Source organism: Cajanus cajan, chromosome 9, assembly GCF_000230855.2.
Source record: "Cajanus cajan strain Asha chromosome 9, NIPB_CcT2T_4, whole genome shotgun sequence".
NCBI lineage: Eukaryota > Viridiplantae > Streptophyta > Magnoliopsida > Fabales > Fabaceae > Cajanus > Cajanus cajan.
In genome coordinates, this window is record NC_138525.1 from 30,019,424 (window position 1) to 30,036,238 (window position 16,815).

General features: G+C 37.6%; 1 protein-coding gene across 1 annotated transcript; it reads left to right on the forward strand.

Annotated features, from left to right (window-relative positions):
* Positions 1-5,562: 5,562 nt before the first annotated feature.
* LOC109792874 (2,3-bisphosphoglycerate-dependent phosphoglycerate mutase 1-like) lies at positions 5,563-8,270 on the forward strand. Its single transcript, XM_083063832.1, has 5 exons — positions 5,563-6,317; positions 6,414-6,570; positions 6,729-6,830; positions 6,916-7,035; positions 7,258-8,270. Exons 1-5 carry the CDS (start codon positions 6,211-6,213, stop codon positions 7,297-7,299), a joined length of 528 nt encoding a protein of 175 aa, XP_082919958.1. The 5' UTR covers positions 5,563-6,210; the 3' UTR covers positions 7,300-8,270.
* The last annotated feature ends 8,545 nt before the right edge of the window (positions 8,271-16,815 follow it).

The following is a 16,815-nucleotide window of genomic DNA, read 5'->3' on the forward strand; positions in this document are numbered from 1 at the left end:
ATTAGCCGTGATGTGACTAACAATCCCCTCAAACTTGTCTTGGGAGATAGTGTGCGACACGTATGCCTCGTTCAAGACTTTCAACAGAGCTTGTCGATGCGGTTCGGAGCATAGGATCAACGACAACAGAGTAATCTTTGCTGGCGTCTTATGAAGTTGATCCACGATGGAGTACTCGCTCTGTCGGATATATTTTAACAGCTCGTCTGTCTCCTCCTCGGATTCTTTATTTTCCTCGATTTTTTCTTCTTTTTCTTTCCCTTTATTCTTGGGAGCTTTATCATGAAGATCTTCGGGAGTGTAGATCCTGCCACTCCTAGTCATGCCCCCAAGTCCAGCGATGTTAGAGATATCGCTGTCGGCAGAAAAATGGATGTCGTATATCCATGGCACAGCCTTATTTGATTCGTAGGGAAAAGGCCTTGGAGTAGTGATCCTTAACGGTGTCGGACCTTCCCCTTTGTTTGTCTTGATTACCAACAACGGAGTTGACGTGTGTTCGCTTGACGCGGTTGTTGGCTTGCATTTAATAACGAACGGCGTGCGATCCATTCTTTGAACATACGCATCGCTTAATCCTTTCTTTTTATTACTATTATTAATGAATTACTAGGAGGGATGTATGAAATGCAAACCTAGATCCCTCCATGATCTTTAATAAGAATGCATGATATGAGATGATGGCGATGAATATGCATGCATTGTGTTTATTCAACTAAGCATTATCATGTTTTTAGGATGTCCCTAAGATGATGCATGATATTGCTTGGTTTGGATAAATAACCCTTTTTTCCTTTTTTTGGGTATTTTGTTTTTTGTATTTTTTTTGGGTGAAAAGGGAAACTACCTACATGAATGTGATGATGGTAGATGTTAACACCATGTAACAGAAGATTCTTATTCCCATTTATTCTTATTTAAAAAGGAATGTTGTATGTTTAAAGAATGCAATGTATGCTCAAACAATGTCACATAAACAATGCACAAACAATTCACTCATCCACGAACAGTCACGAGCGAATCACGAGGTAGGGGTATCCTGCAGAAAAGTGCATATTCAAAGAGGTTCTAACTGTTCTCACTGGTCTGAGGCCCCCAAGGTGCCCCCATTATAGGGACCCAATTCCTCTCGTCGTAAGTCGATGGAAAGTTCCAACGCACTGTCGGACTCGAGTTCATGGTTATCACCTTGAGTGATGTTTTCCGACAACGGTCTACGGGCACCTATAGACCCATTCGACAACCAGCCGTACTAACATCCACTCCCTATGGCTTTCCACTCATGCCCCCGGGTATAGAGGGAACTGTTGTGTGCAAAGGTTTGTGTGCAGTTTTTATTTCAAACAATTGCGAGAATTTAAACATACAACAATTATTAAAGCCAAATAGATAAACATGTTATCATACAAGTGAGGGGTAATAAAGTAATTTTAAACTATTATTTTAGAAATAATCCATCACTAAATGGGACTGACTCTCGAGGCTTCCCCAGTGGAGTCGCCATCTGTCGCCACCGGCCCGAAACGGGCTTTCGGCATTCGCGATGGATGGTTGGACTCTTTTATTTGTTTAAAAATATGGATTGCTAGAATGACTTATTCTCAAACTGAGACCTTGTCAAACGAGCAATTTTATTAAAAGGCTCACCAATCCATGTTAATCCCAAGCGGGACCCTCCATGGATTAGCGGTTTTCATAAAAAGGAAGGGTTCATGGAGTCGCCACCAATGTTTTACTCAAAACATTGGAAAAAGAAGTTTAAGGCAATCGATTCAAAAATCGACCTCGGCCATGACAACCAGAGTCGGGTAAGGGAGTCGGTTACGCGTGGGGAAGGTGTTACCACCCCACAGCGCCCCTTTCGGGTTCCCTATGACAGATTATTTCTAAAAATAATAGTGCAAAATTACTAAATTACCCCTATTTATTCTAAACAATTATAACTTAACTATCTACATGATGACAGTTAAATATACACACAGAAAGCAGTAAAAGGAAGGTCTTAAGAAGAAACCTTTGAAGCGTGCTTTTATATTCAAGTAAAACTGGGAAGCTTTTTGGCGTTCCCTCGCTCTACAAGCCCGCTCGCTCCCTCCTAGAAAATTTTAACTATGGAAATCCGGAGGATTTCCCTTCGACTCAGTTCGAGACTCAAGCAAAAAGCTCAGAACTCGAGAACTTTGTCGGATCAACTCTCCGAGTGATTTCTAGGCAGAGCACTGCTCAAAAAAACCCAGAATACTCAAGAAGAGGGTTAAAACTCAGTGGAAAAGTGTAGAATGACGTCCAAATGACGTCTTATTTATAGGGAACAGGCGCAATACGGGCCCTGGAGTCAATACGGCCCGTATTGAAGTTTTGAACTACAATACGGCCGTATTGAATTCAGTACGGCCGTATTGAAGTTCAAGAAACCTCAATACAGCCGTATTGAGTTCAGTGCGGCCGTATTGAAGTTCAAGAAACCTCAATACGGCCGTATTGAGTTCAGTGCGGCCGTATTGTAGTTCAAAATGTTCAATACGGCCGTACTGAACTTTTGGGAGGCCGTATTGGGCTTCATTCCCTCCACTTCCTTATTTTGAGCTATTACAAGACCTCTAGACCTACAGAGAATCCTCCTAGGGCCTTCCATGAGTCCTTCTGGCTGACTTTCCTTCAGTCCTCAAGAGTCTTCAAGCTTTATTTCCGACCCGGACAATTTTAGGGGTCTACACTGATATTTGTCAATTCTTAACTTTCTTTGCATTTTGCATTGCATTCATTTAGAGCATATGCCTTCTTGGTAATTAATAATCAAGAATAAAAAGAGGAATCTAGTCTATGCACGTTAATTAATCATTGAAAGCCACTGGTAATTGATTATAAACCAAATATGCAAGATCGAGACACGCTTGAGAGTCAAATCAATTATGATCTGAATGGGTAAAGGGCGAGGAATACCAAAATAGTTGATGATCAAGATGTCGAGTCCTTTCCTGTATGTCAGCAATAAGGTCTTGCCATGAGTCGACGACATCAAGTGTCATTATGTAAAGACTCATCTAACATCACTAGTGTTGAGGGGTTAACTAGAAGTGGTCAAATCTGCACTCCTAGTAAATTATAAGTTAATACCTCCGAAAAAAGATAATTTTAAAGAATAAAGGAGAAGGCTTTTCTTAAAGGTTTTTCGAAAAAGAGTTTTTAGAAGAATGGTTGGCCTAGGTTAGCCAGTGTTTAAGCTAATGAATGAGCATGTTCAAATTAGGAAAATCATTTTCCACGTTTAGCTTAATTCTATAGTTTGAAAGTCAAGCCATGACTTGGGGATTTTTTTTAGCTGATGATCTCCCCGAACTGCCTTTCAGTTTTTAGTTTGGGATGTTGCTTTGTGTCCTAACATTTGCCCAGGACACCCCCTTTATGGGTATCCTAGCGGACTTTCTTTTAACTATAAATTTTGCTTAGGTCACCCTCTTTGTGGGATTCCTAGCGAGTCATGTCTTAACTTTTGCGCAGCCCCCTTTTTTGGTTTCCTGCTGGGCTTTTGCCTTTCTTGTTCTTTCTTTTAAGACTTTTTGTCTTGATTGGCTTTTTTAGCAGCATTTATGACGTAATCACTTTATTTCTTTTCAACTTTTAGAAGGGATTTGTCCCTTATTGTTTTAATTGGATTTTTTTTAACCCACAAGTCATGCTTAGACTATTGATTAATGATGTGCATTATATTAATGTTAACACGCTTTAAGCTTAATGCTTCTAATGACATTCCTAAGTTGAACATACTCATTCATTCTAGGTTTATTATTGTGGTCTAGAATAGACATGAGAGAGAAAAGAAACGAAATAGAGAAGTATGGCATTTAGGACAATGATTTCAATTTACATGTGCCCTTTAAATGTATCTTGAGGGCCTAGGCATGCCCTAAGTTCGTGATTCATACACAGACTAGAGGAGGGAGAATGCCCCTTAGAGAGGTTTGGTCTACTTGACCATGAGAGTTGATTTTTCAAACATTTGAAAACCAACATTTCTGAAGATACAATGTAGATGGAGATTTCTTAGTTCTTTCTCCCTTGAAGCTATACTTGACTCAAATCCCAAGCCCTGTCTTCTTAGATTTTTTCGGAAGTCGGGTAGCTTAGTTACTCCTTAAGCATTTTTACCAATCCTTTGTCCTGGCTAGTAACCCTTCCTAATTAACATTTGTGCTACCAAGTTCCAACTGTTAGAGATTGTTTCAATGTGATCGATCTCTAATGTTTGGAACGTGACTTCTAGGGCTTGTCGCAACCCGAATATTTCCGATCTCACGACCTATGGTTTAGACATCCTTTTAAAGATCTCATCAATTAAGGAATGCTCGGACACCAGACTAATCTTAATCAATGGTTTTGAAAATAGGTTCATGGAGTTGCCACCAATATTTTACACAAAACATTGGAAAAAGAAAAGCTTTTTTAAGGTCTAGTAATGGCCTTGATAACCAGAATTGGATTCGGGGGTTGATTACGTGTAGAGAAGGTATTAAGCACCCCTACAACGCCCTAAATCGGTACCTTATGATGAAATTAACACGATAAGAATTAATAAATTAAATATGGAAAAAGTGCTTTGTGGCGACCTTTCACACTACAGTATGCCTCACAGATCTCAAGAAATATAATAGGAGGGAGAGAGACGATAGAGATGCGACACAAATCTCAAGAAATACAATAGAAGGGAGAGAGATAGAGAATTTTCGTGCTCAAAGGAGTCTTATTCGAAATTTCTCTGGCTGCCTTGAGAACTGTGCCCGAGGCTTCTATTTATAGGAATCAGAAAGGGGCCAGAACGGCCTGTTCTGGATTTAGAATGGCCCATTCTGGGCCAATCGTTATGTGCAAATTACGCACCCTGGAACGACCCGTTCCAGAGTGGAAATTAACACAAAGTTGCCCTTTCCAGAACGGCCAGTTCTGAATTTGACTTGTTTGGAACGACCCGTTCTGGTATTGGAACGACCTGTTCTAGCCTAGGACTCTTTACACTACTACAAAAATACTATTTTACGTCGCTATATTTACATCGGTTGTCCAAGAAATGATGTAAAAGATATATGCGGTGGCAAAGTTGTAATTAAGTAAAAAATATAAGCAAATTTACATCGGTTCTTGCTAAAACCGATGTAAAAATGAAGTATTCTACATCGGTTATAGCAAGAACCGATGTAAATATGCTTATATTTAGGGTTTTAAGCGAAGTAGGAATGGTCTAGGCTCCCCCTCGCATGCCCCCTTCTCCCTCCAAACCCCCTGGCCCCAATCCATGCCGCAGGATCCCCAGAGTGGCGCTTGGGAGTACTTCTTCCCCTCCATCGAGAACATCGCTGGCCCCACCCTCAATGTCGCCGAAGAAGATGCCCTCTCCAAGGTTCAGGCCAAGGTCTTCCATGAAAAGCCCGCCAGGGTTGTTCACGAGGACCAGGTTATCACGCCTCAGAAGGATCTTCGTGTTCCTGAGCCTGAGCCTGAGCCTGAGCCCAAGCCCGAGCCTGAGCCCGAGCCTGTTCCTGTGCTTGAGGAAATGATGGAGACCCCTCCGCCCAAGGGCACCAATATCAAGCAACAGATGCCGAGTTCTATGAAGCATTCCGTCAATCTGCAGCAGATATTTGCTAATCTCAATGATCATTTTCTCAAGGCTTCCGAGAGTGCTCATGTTGTTTCCAAGTTGCTTGAGGCTACGCGCTTGCACTATCACTCCAATTTTGTGGATAATAGAGGTACTCTCCATACCTTTGTTGCTATATTAATCTGTTGCAGAGCAACTAAGTCTTTTTGTTCTACCATTATAAATCTTTCAATATGTAGTTATATTCTGAGAAAGAAAATGATTAGTTAGTTGGAGTGCTTCTTAAATAAGTTTCTCTAGATCGAGAAGGTGAACCTCTATGATTTATCTTTCATAGAGAAATTATATTTCATTAAATTATTTCTATATTAAAGAAAAGAGAATTGTGTGATAAGCGATAATAACTGATGGAATAGGGGAAAAATATGTTGTAACTCTTTTATGTATGATACTCCTCTTGAAAGTGACATTTGGATTTGGAATATCAAACGGCTAGCGCTTAACTATGAAGGCAGGGGAATTTAACTCTATTTGTTTTCATTTTCTACAATATAGTATTCAAATGCCTTTTCCTAAACTATTACTTATCAAACTTTCTGTGGGTGCCTATCATAATGCGCAATGAGAGTGAACAAGCAAGGGAATGGAGTCAAGTTTTTAGTGAAGATACAAAAAAGCAATCGATTCCAGTCATAGTAGCTTGGCAGTTGAATGAAAGAATGTAGTAATCTGTTTCCTACTTTCATCGTTTGTTATTACTGCTTTACAACCTTGTGTACAGCATATAATCTATAAGCTATACTTGTAATGATTTCAGGTACGGGGAACTACAGGGTCTCAATAAGCAAGAAACAGCAGACAAATATGGGAAAGAACAAGTACATGAGTGGCGTAGAAGTTATGACACACCTCCCCCAAATGGTGAAAGTTTGGAAATGTGTGCTGAAAGAGCAGTTGCCTATTTTAGAGACCAAGTAGGTGGTTTAGTCTTTTGTATCAAGGTTCCTTTTTATGAAAATTTAGAAAGACCATATAAGTTCTATCATCAAAAAAATTAATCAGTGTTATGTGTGTTAAAATTTGTCATTATTGCATTTATACGGGAACTGATTCCATTGACATTATACTGCAGATTGAACCTCAACTTTTATCCGGAAAGAATATTATGATTGCAGCCCATGGAAATTCCCTGAGATCCATTATTATGTATCTTGACAAACTAACTTCCCAAGAGGTGATTTAAGTATTCATAATTATGGCAACTTCTATGTTCACATGACATAAATAGTCATGATTCTTTTTGTGTCATCTTTTGACAGGTGATTAGTTTAGAATTGTCAACTGGAATTCCAATGCTTTATATTTTCAAAGAAGGAAGATTCATTAGAAGAGGGAGTCCAATAGGACCAACTGAAGCTGGAGTTTATGCCTACACTAGGGTATGCATCCATATCCCCTTTTATATTTCATTCCATTTTGATAAGATGCTGATTCTTTTAGCATTGTAGAAGTTTTGATATAAGAATTGATGTTTGTTGCTTTGGAAAGATGAAATGGCACTTGCAGCCATAAGAAACAGATAGAAAGAATACACTTCAAAATGTATTCATTATTCACAGCTATTATTTAAATTTACTAACAATGTTATTACCCGGCCACAGCGTTTGGCTCTTTACAGGCAGAGGTTGGATGATATGTTCTAATAATTTGAAGGTTAGTTAATAGATTTACACTCACTTTCTTCGCTTTATGCTTCTCTCTTGGACAGTGTACATTCTTTTTTCTTTTTTTTTTTTCATTTTATCACCTTTATTTCATTTTCAGGTAAATCACGTGTTGTTCCACGGTACAGTTAAGTTACATAAGGGCAAAAACAAGATGTTACCAGTTTTATAGTTAACAGCAATAATTGCTTATCTCAAAGGTAATAATACTATTAAATAACCTAAGGTATAATTTGTTTTTAAGCCTTGAGAATTTGACTAAACTTGATCTTAATTGGTTTCTATACTTTAAAAGCAATAAATTTTTTTCTCACATCTCTAACATAATGTGTGAAACTAATTCCTAATGCTAAATGCTATGTGATGATTAGTTGTTTGTCACATCTTAACGTGGCAGACATGTGACAGACAAGTAAATAAAGTTAATAGAGTTAGGATGAAAGACTAATTTCACCAATTATCATAAATGTGAGGACCAAATTCATCAAGTTAGTAGAACATACATCCTCTTGCACCTTGCTCTAAATTTAAGGATTGTGTATTGTATAGATTTCAGATCAAATCAGTCTGAAATTTGGACTGTTTCACTAAAATTTGTTCAACTTTTATTTCATTTTGATTCTCATTACCTATATAATTAGAATTTATTGATAAAAAAAAACCCCCGATGTTTGTCATTTGTCCATGTACAACAAGTATACATTTTTTCAGTAAATGTTTCTTCCTCCTTGTAGTGAAATGGTTGTATTATGCTCAGATGCTGATATATAAATAAATCATTGGGAAGGCTGAATATAATTCTTTTAAGAGTAAATTGCATTTCATTACCCAATGATTTGTTGAAATGACAGCGAAGCCCAAAGATGACCAAAAACTACTCCACATCCCATTTTTATGCATTTAATTAGCTACAAACTTATAAGGGCTAAATATTTTCACAGCATATTGCTCATTGTTAGATTTTCTATATATATATATATATATATATATATATATATATATATATATATATTTTTTTCAGATCATAATCTTATATTTTTTTTAGATAAGTTTTGTAGCGTAAAATTAAAAATATATAACTTAAAAACATTTTAAACAAAATATAATTCTTATAAAAACCATGTATTATTTTAATCCTATAAATAAGATATGCTAATATTAAAAAATATGTTTTATCTTTTTGTTTCCTTTGTTGATTCATCTATTTCAACAAATAAAGGCTACGAGAATATTGTATTTTTCTCTTGTTCATAGAAAATGTAATTTTCTCTTTTATACGACCAAATGACAGACTCTTATTTTTATTTTTATTTTTTTTTATAGTATAGTTGTCTACTTTAATATTATTAATTCATGCTTGCCCTTTTATTATGAATCATTGTTACTTTTGTTAGATCTGTTAACTTTTATTAGGGAAAAAATTCCAGTAACCTCCCCATATGACACTCCCATACTTTTTAGTTTCATATTGCAATAGCTACCCATTCAAGTTAGTCAGATCTAGATTTGGTTATAGCAGAATAAGTAGAAACCAGTTGTAAGCTAATCAACTAGTTTTGCTTAAAACTTTTCTGTTCAACTTAGATTCAAGTCTCTTTGTCTCTCTGCAGGGCTCTAGGCGGCCTCGAACTGGAGTGACAAAATTGTTAAGTACAACTACAAACATTCCAGTGCAAGATGCTTACATGTCTGATTTTGGTTTCATGGAGGTGAACAATTCACAGGAGTAGGAAACGAACCAATTGGGTCTTACTGGGACTGGGATGATGATGATAGGGGCATGGGAATGGATATTCAAGCCCTTCTATCAAAGTTTGGTGATTTTGGTGATTTCTTCTATCTGAATAGTTATACTATGATTTTAAAGAGGATTCCTTATTTTTGATTTCCACTTTTTCTCATCTATAATCCTGAGTTTAGTGAGAACCATTGAGTTGTGACATCCATTTCTAAACAGGTGCGCACCATAATTATTATCTTAAATGGTAAATTACACCAAATAATTGTCTTACTTTCAACTCTTCAATATCTATTATCACCTATTTTTCCTTGAGCATAACAAATGTTTAGAAGCCAACTTTTAAATTTGTTCAATTTACTTTTGGGAAAAAAGATTGTGGAGATGTCAACAGCAGTCCAGGTGGTGTGATAGATGTTGTTTCAGATCCTCCTCTTTATTATTCCAACATTTTTGTTCTCTCTCTGTTTCTTGGTCTTTTATGTACTGGTCTCTTATTGTGTAATCATTTTTCTGACAAAGCCCCCAGGAACTGCGGAATCTCAGGCACTAAAGAGATCTGATAAAATTGAAAAGCTTGCATGAGAAAAAGTTCTGCACCTTATGTTTTGTATTTTGTAGATGGTAGCATGGAAAATTTTCTTTATTGTAATTATTTAATTTAGTTATGTTTGCTTAGATCTCATCTAGCTGAAGATTGATGTTTATAAAAGTTATTATTATGTTTGTTGTGGTGTGGTAAATTGCATAAATAAGCATAATTTTTTTGTGTGGCTCTGTTGTGGCTCTATTGGTGCAAAAATAAGCATAATTTTTTTTTAAAAAAAAAATGCAATCTACATCGGTTCTCAAGAAAACCGATGTAGATTTAAGAATAAATCTACATCGGTTCTCCAGAGAACCGATGTAGATTTATGCTTAAATCTACATCGGTTTTTCAGAACCGATGTAAAAATGTGTATATTTTTTACGTCGCTCTATTCTACATCGGTTTTAGAACCGATGTAAATGCCTTTAGAGAACCGATGTAAAATATGTATCTTGTAGTAGTGTTAGGTGTTTTAGTCACATTGGAACGACCCGTTCTGATATTGGAATAGCCCATTCTGGGGTTCGGAACGCCCCTTCCAATTTTGGAACAGCCCGTTCTGAGATACTAAAACCACCTTATTTGGCCTTTAGACCTTTTGATGTCCTGTCGTGTTGTTTTCCTGCTTTGGAAGCTCCTTCCCTTCATAACGGAGGTCCAATTCCTTGTTTGTGTGCCCCAGAACAAAATTGGGTGTCTACAGCTGCCCCTCTTTACTTGTCCTTTGGAGTAGCTATGTGTTGCTTTTCCAAAGGCAAGTAAAGACATAGACATTTCGTCCGGGTCTCCTCCTCTTCTCTTTGGTGTTGGCGCTTCTACGTTCCTTCTCTTGGATAGGTGTATTTGCTCGTGTCCTCGCCCTTTAGAGCAGTTGAGTGTTGGTTGCATACTCTATTGGGTAACAAGGTTGACTAACTGTACACCTGATCTTCGGTCTTCAAGTAGATGCTCCATTGTTTATCTTGTGATAGTGTGTTCTTTTATTTGTAGCTTGTTGAAGAGGGAGTATTTTCGTAGCTCAGCTTCCCTTACGGCTTTGTCGTATACCAGATTGGGAGATGACTACAGTCTCTCCAGACCTTTCTCTCACGGCTTTGTCGTATACCGAATTGGGAGGTGAGTACAGTCTCTCCAGACCTTTTCCTCATGGCTTTGTCATATACCGGATTGGGATGCGAGTACAGTCTCTCCAGATCTTTCTCTCATGGCTTTATCGTATACCAAATTGGGAGGTGAGTACAGTCTCTCCAGACCTATTCCTCATGGCTTTGTCATATACTGGATTGGGATGTGAGTATAATCTCTCCAGACCATTCCCTTACGACTTTGTCGTATACCAGATTGGGATGTGAGTATAGTCTCTCTAGACCTTTCCCTCACAGCTTTGTCGTATACCGGATTGGGATGTGAGTATAGTCTCTCCAGACCTTTCCTTCACGGCTTTGTCGTATACCGAATTAGGAGGTGAGTACAGTCTCTCCAGACCTTTCCCTCACAGCTTTGTCGTATACCAGATTGGGAGGTGAGTATAGTCTCTTCAGACCTTTCCCTCACGGCTTTGTCGTTTACCTGATTGGGATGTGAGTATAGTCTCTCCAGACCTTTTTTGTATTTTGAGGAGACTGTTGGTGCCCTCATTGGTTTGCTTGACTTGTGGTAGATATTGTCCCAAGGATGTTGGGCAGGAGGTGTGTCGTGATGCCTCTAATTTCATTTTTGGCTTTTCTTGTTGGTGTTGTGGGATGAAAGACTACCCCTAGGTGGATGGGCAGGAGATGTTTGATATGCCCCTGTGTTGGTGGGCAGAGAAGTGGATGGCTAGCAGGGATTCCAGTGTTGCCCCTGCCACGTGAGTATTGTGATGCCTCTCTAGGCGCTTGTTGCGGAGTCCTTTTGATTCATTGATGATTGATTGTTTGATTGTTGATGGATGGTTATGGATTCCCCCTGGTGAGTATGGATGCATGGATGCACATGAAAATGCAAGACAGGAATGGATTGGATTCTTTTATTATATATTTTTTTTTTTATAAAGTGAAGTTATACCCTTTTGTGCACACTTGTTCCCTATACATGCTATGCAATGATGCATCTATGCTAATGCTTAAATGCAGATTGATTTTACTTTCAAGAAATTAATCTATGCGCATTGATCAATGACATGGATTGTTAGCCTTTTAGCCGTGTCGAATTTAGTGTTGCTTTTTTGAACCTGAGGTTTGTGTAGATTAGCCCTCTCGCTTGTACCGAATATGATATGTTAGCCCTTAGATCAGGTGTACCTAGACTCTGTTCTAGGACACCTCCATCTTTTCCTTGTGAGTGTTCACAGTGCATATTCCTTGTATCTCTCAAATTTATCTTAATGTCATGTAGGTCAAGAGGAATGAGAGGAAGGGGATATATACATATATTTTTTTTGTAAAAGTTTTGTTAGAAAGGATTTTTTTCAAAAATGGTTTATAGAAGAATGGTTGGCCGAGGTAGGCTAGTGGTTTAGGTTGATGAACAAGCACATTCAAAGTGAAGAAATCATTTTTCACGTTAGCTTATTATTTCCTTCAAAGTTAAGCTATGACTTGGGATTGCATATTGATTAAATGATCTTCCCAAGTCGCCTTTCAGTTTTCAACTCGGGATGCTGCTTTGTCTTAACTTTTCCCTAGGTTACTTGAGATGCGTTCCCTAGCGGACATTTTCTTTTTTCTTTGATCCTCACTTTTTCCTAGGCTACCTTTTTTGTTTATGGGTCTCCTAGCGGACCTTGCCCTAATTTTTGCGCAGCCCCCTTAGTGGGTTTCCTGCCAGGCTTTTGTCTTTATAGCATTTGTGGTCATCTTTCATTCCTTTATTAAAGGGGGATGCCCCTTGCACTTATTTCATTTGGACTTTTATCCACAAGTCATGCCCAATTTGATTGATCTTTATGTGTTTTTTATTGCCTATTAAGCCATTGTTTCTAATGACGTCCTTATTTCAAATGTACTTGTTCATTTAAGGTTTGTTGACAAGGCTTAGAGTAGATAAAAGGGAGAAGAGAAATGAAGTAGAAAAGTGTATGGCATTAAAATAGAATTTTCAATTTACACGTGCCCATTTAATGTAGCTTGAGGGCCTGGACATGCCCCAAGTTCGTGATTCGTACACAAAGAAAAAGAAGGAGGTTGCCCCTTAGAGAGGCCTAAGTCATCTAACCGTAGAGCTAGTCCTCCACTTGCATGGATGTGGCGCTTCGGCACTTCAGAAGATCTCATGTAGAGGGAGGTCCTTTGGCTTCTTCTCTTGTAAAGGTATTTTCAACCCATATCCTGAGCCTTTCCTAAGAAGTACGAATAGGTAGAAGCGATGATAGAGCTTTCCATGGAGTCTTGCTTCTCAAGAGGAACATTCAAGCGGTCTCTCGATTTTTAACTCGAACAAACATTGCTTCTCGATTTTTTTTGTTTTTTTTTTGCCTAGAATGCCTTTTGCGAGTTTTCATTCTAGCAGCTGCTTAACAAACAATGCTTCTCTCTTGTTAAAATCATCTTTCAAGAAAGCTCTATTCATTTTGACTCAGTGTTTGAGGGATTCGTCCTCCTCAAGTTCTATTCCACTTGGATTTCAAAGTTGTACGACACGACTTTATCCTTTTAGGGCAAGAGTTAGCATCTTGATGATTGTGGAGTTCTTTGTCCTAAACTCTTTATGCATGGCTCACTTTCCATTACATCCCGACTAATGCACATAGGTTGATTTCTCTTTTTATTCTCATTTATTCTTTTTTTTCAAGAAGGATATGTTATAAATGAATGCAATGCAGAATGAAGAGAAAGTTGAGAATAATAAATATTAGTCTCATTGATTTGTTTATTTGTGAATGCTCAAATAGATTTTGACAGTATTAACATATCAAAGTAAGGGCCCAACCATAGTATTTTTTATTTATTTTATAAAATCGATTTGGACTTTGTCGTATATTAGAGCATTCACTTTTCTTAACTTTCTTTATATGTTGCTACTACCTAATCTTAACCTAGAATGCATGCCATTTTTTTTTTGCCTAAACTTTATCATGTTTTGATTAACTATGAGATATGATGCATGATACGAATATATATATATATATATATATATATATATATATTTTTTTTTTTTAAAAGCTATTATACATATTTTTTTTTGGAAAGGAAACTACTTATGTGATGTTATGATATGATGACCTAAGAATGTACAAAAGGGGTATAAATTTCTCTATTTTTTTTATATTTTTATTATCAGTTTGCTTGTTTTAAAAATTTAATCCACTCTTATTAGAACAAATAATGCTAACAAATGCACACACACATGCTCAATTAACATACACTTGTGAATAGTCACATTTAAATCCTTAGTCTGTGGTCCCTGCAAGAAAAGTGCATTGTATAGGAAAGTTCTAATCTCACTGGTCTTAAGGCTCCCAAGGTGCCCCCATTATAGGGACCCAGTATCTCTATCGTCGTCACCTGGCAAACTCTAAGGTCTGTCGCAGTATGTCGAGCTAGAGTAATCGGTTATCACCTTGAGTGTGATTTCCGACAAGGCTCGCAGGCTCCAAGGCCAAACTTGAACTGGTCGTACGTCAACCACTCCCTATGTTTAATACCCTCATGGCCCCGGGTGTAGGGGGAACTGTTGTGTGCAATTTTTATTTCTAACATGTGGAATTTAAACAAGCAAATAGATATTAAAGTCAAACAAAGAAAACAAATAAGGTAAAGGGGAAAATATTTAAATTATTTATTCTTATTTTATTAACTTCATCATTTATTTGGGCCTAACCTTCTTAAAACTTCCCCAGTGGAGTCGCCATCTGTCGCAACTCGAATATTTCCGATCTCGCGACCTATGGTTTAGACATCCTTTTAAAGATCTCATCAATTAAGGAATGTCTGGACACCAGACTAATCCTTAATCAATGGTTTTGAAAATAGGTTCATGGAGTCGCCACCAATATTTTACTCAAAACATTGGAAAAAGAAAAGGTTTTTTAAGGTCCAATAATGGCCTTGATAACTAGAATTGGATTCGGGGGTCGATTACATGTAGAGAAGGTATTAAGCACCCCTACAACGCCCTAAATCGGTACACTATGATGAAATTAACATGATAAGAATTAATAAATTAAATATTGAATCCCCTTTATTAATGTTTATTTACATGCTTAAAATATAAATTAAGCGATTAACCCTAAAATATCTACATTAGGAAGTTTATTATAACAAAAAAAGACATAAAGATGAGAAATAAAAGAAAGAGAAGAAGATTGACTGAAATACCTCTTGAACGAGCTTTATTGAATCTTCAAATATGGAGAAGGTGCTTTGTGGCGACCTTTCACACTACAGTATGCATCACAGATCTCAAGGAATACAATAGAAGGGAGAGAGAAGATAGAGATGCGACACAAATCTCAAGAAATACAATAGAAGGGAGAGAGATAGAGAATTTTCGTGCTCAAAGGAGTCTTATTCGAAATTTCTCTGGCCGTCCTGAGAACTGTGCCCGAGACTTCTATTTATAGGAATCAGAAGGGGGCCAGAACAGCCTGTTCCGGATTCGGAACGGCCCGCTCTGGGCCAATCGTTATGTGCAAATTACGCACCCTGGAACGACCTATTCTAAAAATGGAATGGCCCGTTCCAGAGTGGAAGTTAACACAAAATTGCCCTTTCCAGAACGGCCCGTTCCAAATTTGACTTGTTTGGAAAGGCCCGTTCTGGTATTGGAACGACCCCTTCCAGCCTAGGATTCTTTAGGTGTTTTAGGGTTTAGGCATAATGAAGATTGCATAATGAATACTCACAGATTGAGAAGGGAAATGTCCTGGAACAAAGTCTAGGAACATTTGATCCAAAGAGCTGATACATAGATCATATCCTGTATATGCCAAACAAGGCTAAATGAGTATAAACTTTGGTTCAAGGAGAACACCCCAGTACCAATAGGCATGATCAAGAGTAATGATACACACTGATGATTAATGCGCATAGATTAATTTCTCAAAGTTAAAAATTAATCTGCATTAGCATACACATATACATGCATATCATGCATATGGCATAGACCTGCACATAGGGGTATTGTTTGCTACAAAAAAAAAAACACTATAATCCATTCCTACTTTGCATTTCTTTTGCACCCCTACATTACTTGCTTGCACTTGCCATGGATCACAGGGAGCTCTTAAGCTAAAGCACCTGTAAATGCCAGAAAGCTCAACAGTAGAGTAAGGCCACAAGAGCCAAAATCGTATCATAAAAAGCTTAGTCCAATAGGGGCACCCCCTGAAAGTGGTTTCGTAAGGGTACATAGCTACCAAGCAAAAAAAAGGCATGCTAGCAACAAGACAGAGAAAAGCCTACCAAGGATAATCAAGAAATCTTATAGTCAACATGAGGCATGAAAGGCCATTCAGCTAAAGGGCCAAGAGGCCAAACAAGGAACAAATGAATCCCGAGCATTTGCTTTTCGAGGACACCATGATGACATAGATTGAGCTTCAAACCTAAGAGGTTTTTTCTTCGGCCAAATCAAGAACAATACAAGAGAATGTTAAGACCATGAATGGCATAGAAGAATACTGAAGCCAGGAATGGCGTAGAAGAATACTTATTAAAGCTAGGAAAGGCTCTAAAATAATATTTATCGAATAAATACTCTAGCAAGCATAATCATCATGGAGAAAGGGATGTCCTCACCATTGGTGACTAAAGACAAAAACCAAAAACAAAAAAAAAAAGAAAAAACCAATAAAAGAAAAAGGCAAGCTTCGTACATATTGAAAAAGTCAAAGAAATTTAAAAAGGAAAAAATATACATCAAAAGGCTAAGCTTCATCATGTAGAAAAAGTCGAAGCTTAGAAAGATTCATTTCACCAATAAATAAAACCCCAACCAAGTCGTCGAAGACTAATATCCATTTAGGCTACTGGATATCAGAGATCCAAATAAGGGGCAGAGTCCCCATATCTATAAAAATCACCACTTTCTCCTCAAAATGAGCCAGATAAGAAGGCAATTGGATAGTGAGATCCAACACAAATGGTTGAAGTGGCTCAGTTCACCAACATCCCTACCAAGCTCAAATCAAGCCTGAAAAGTATTTGATAAACAATACTCAATAACCACACCCTAGCGAAAGGTACCA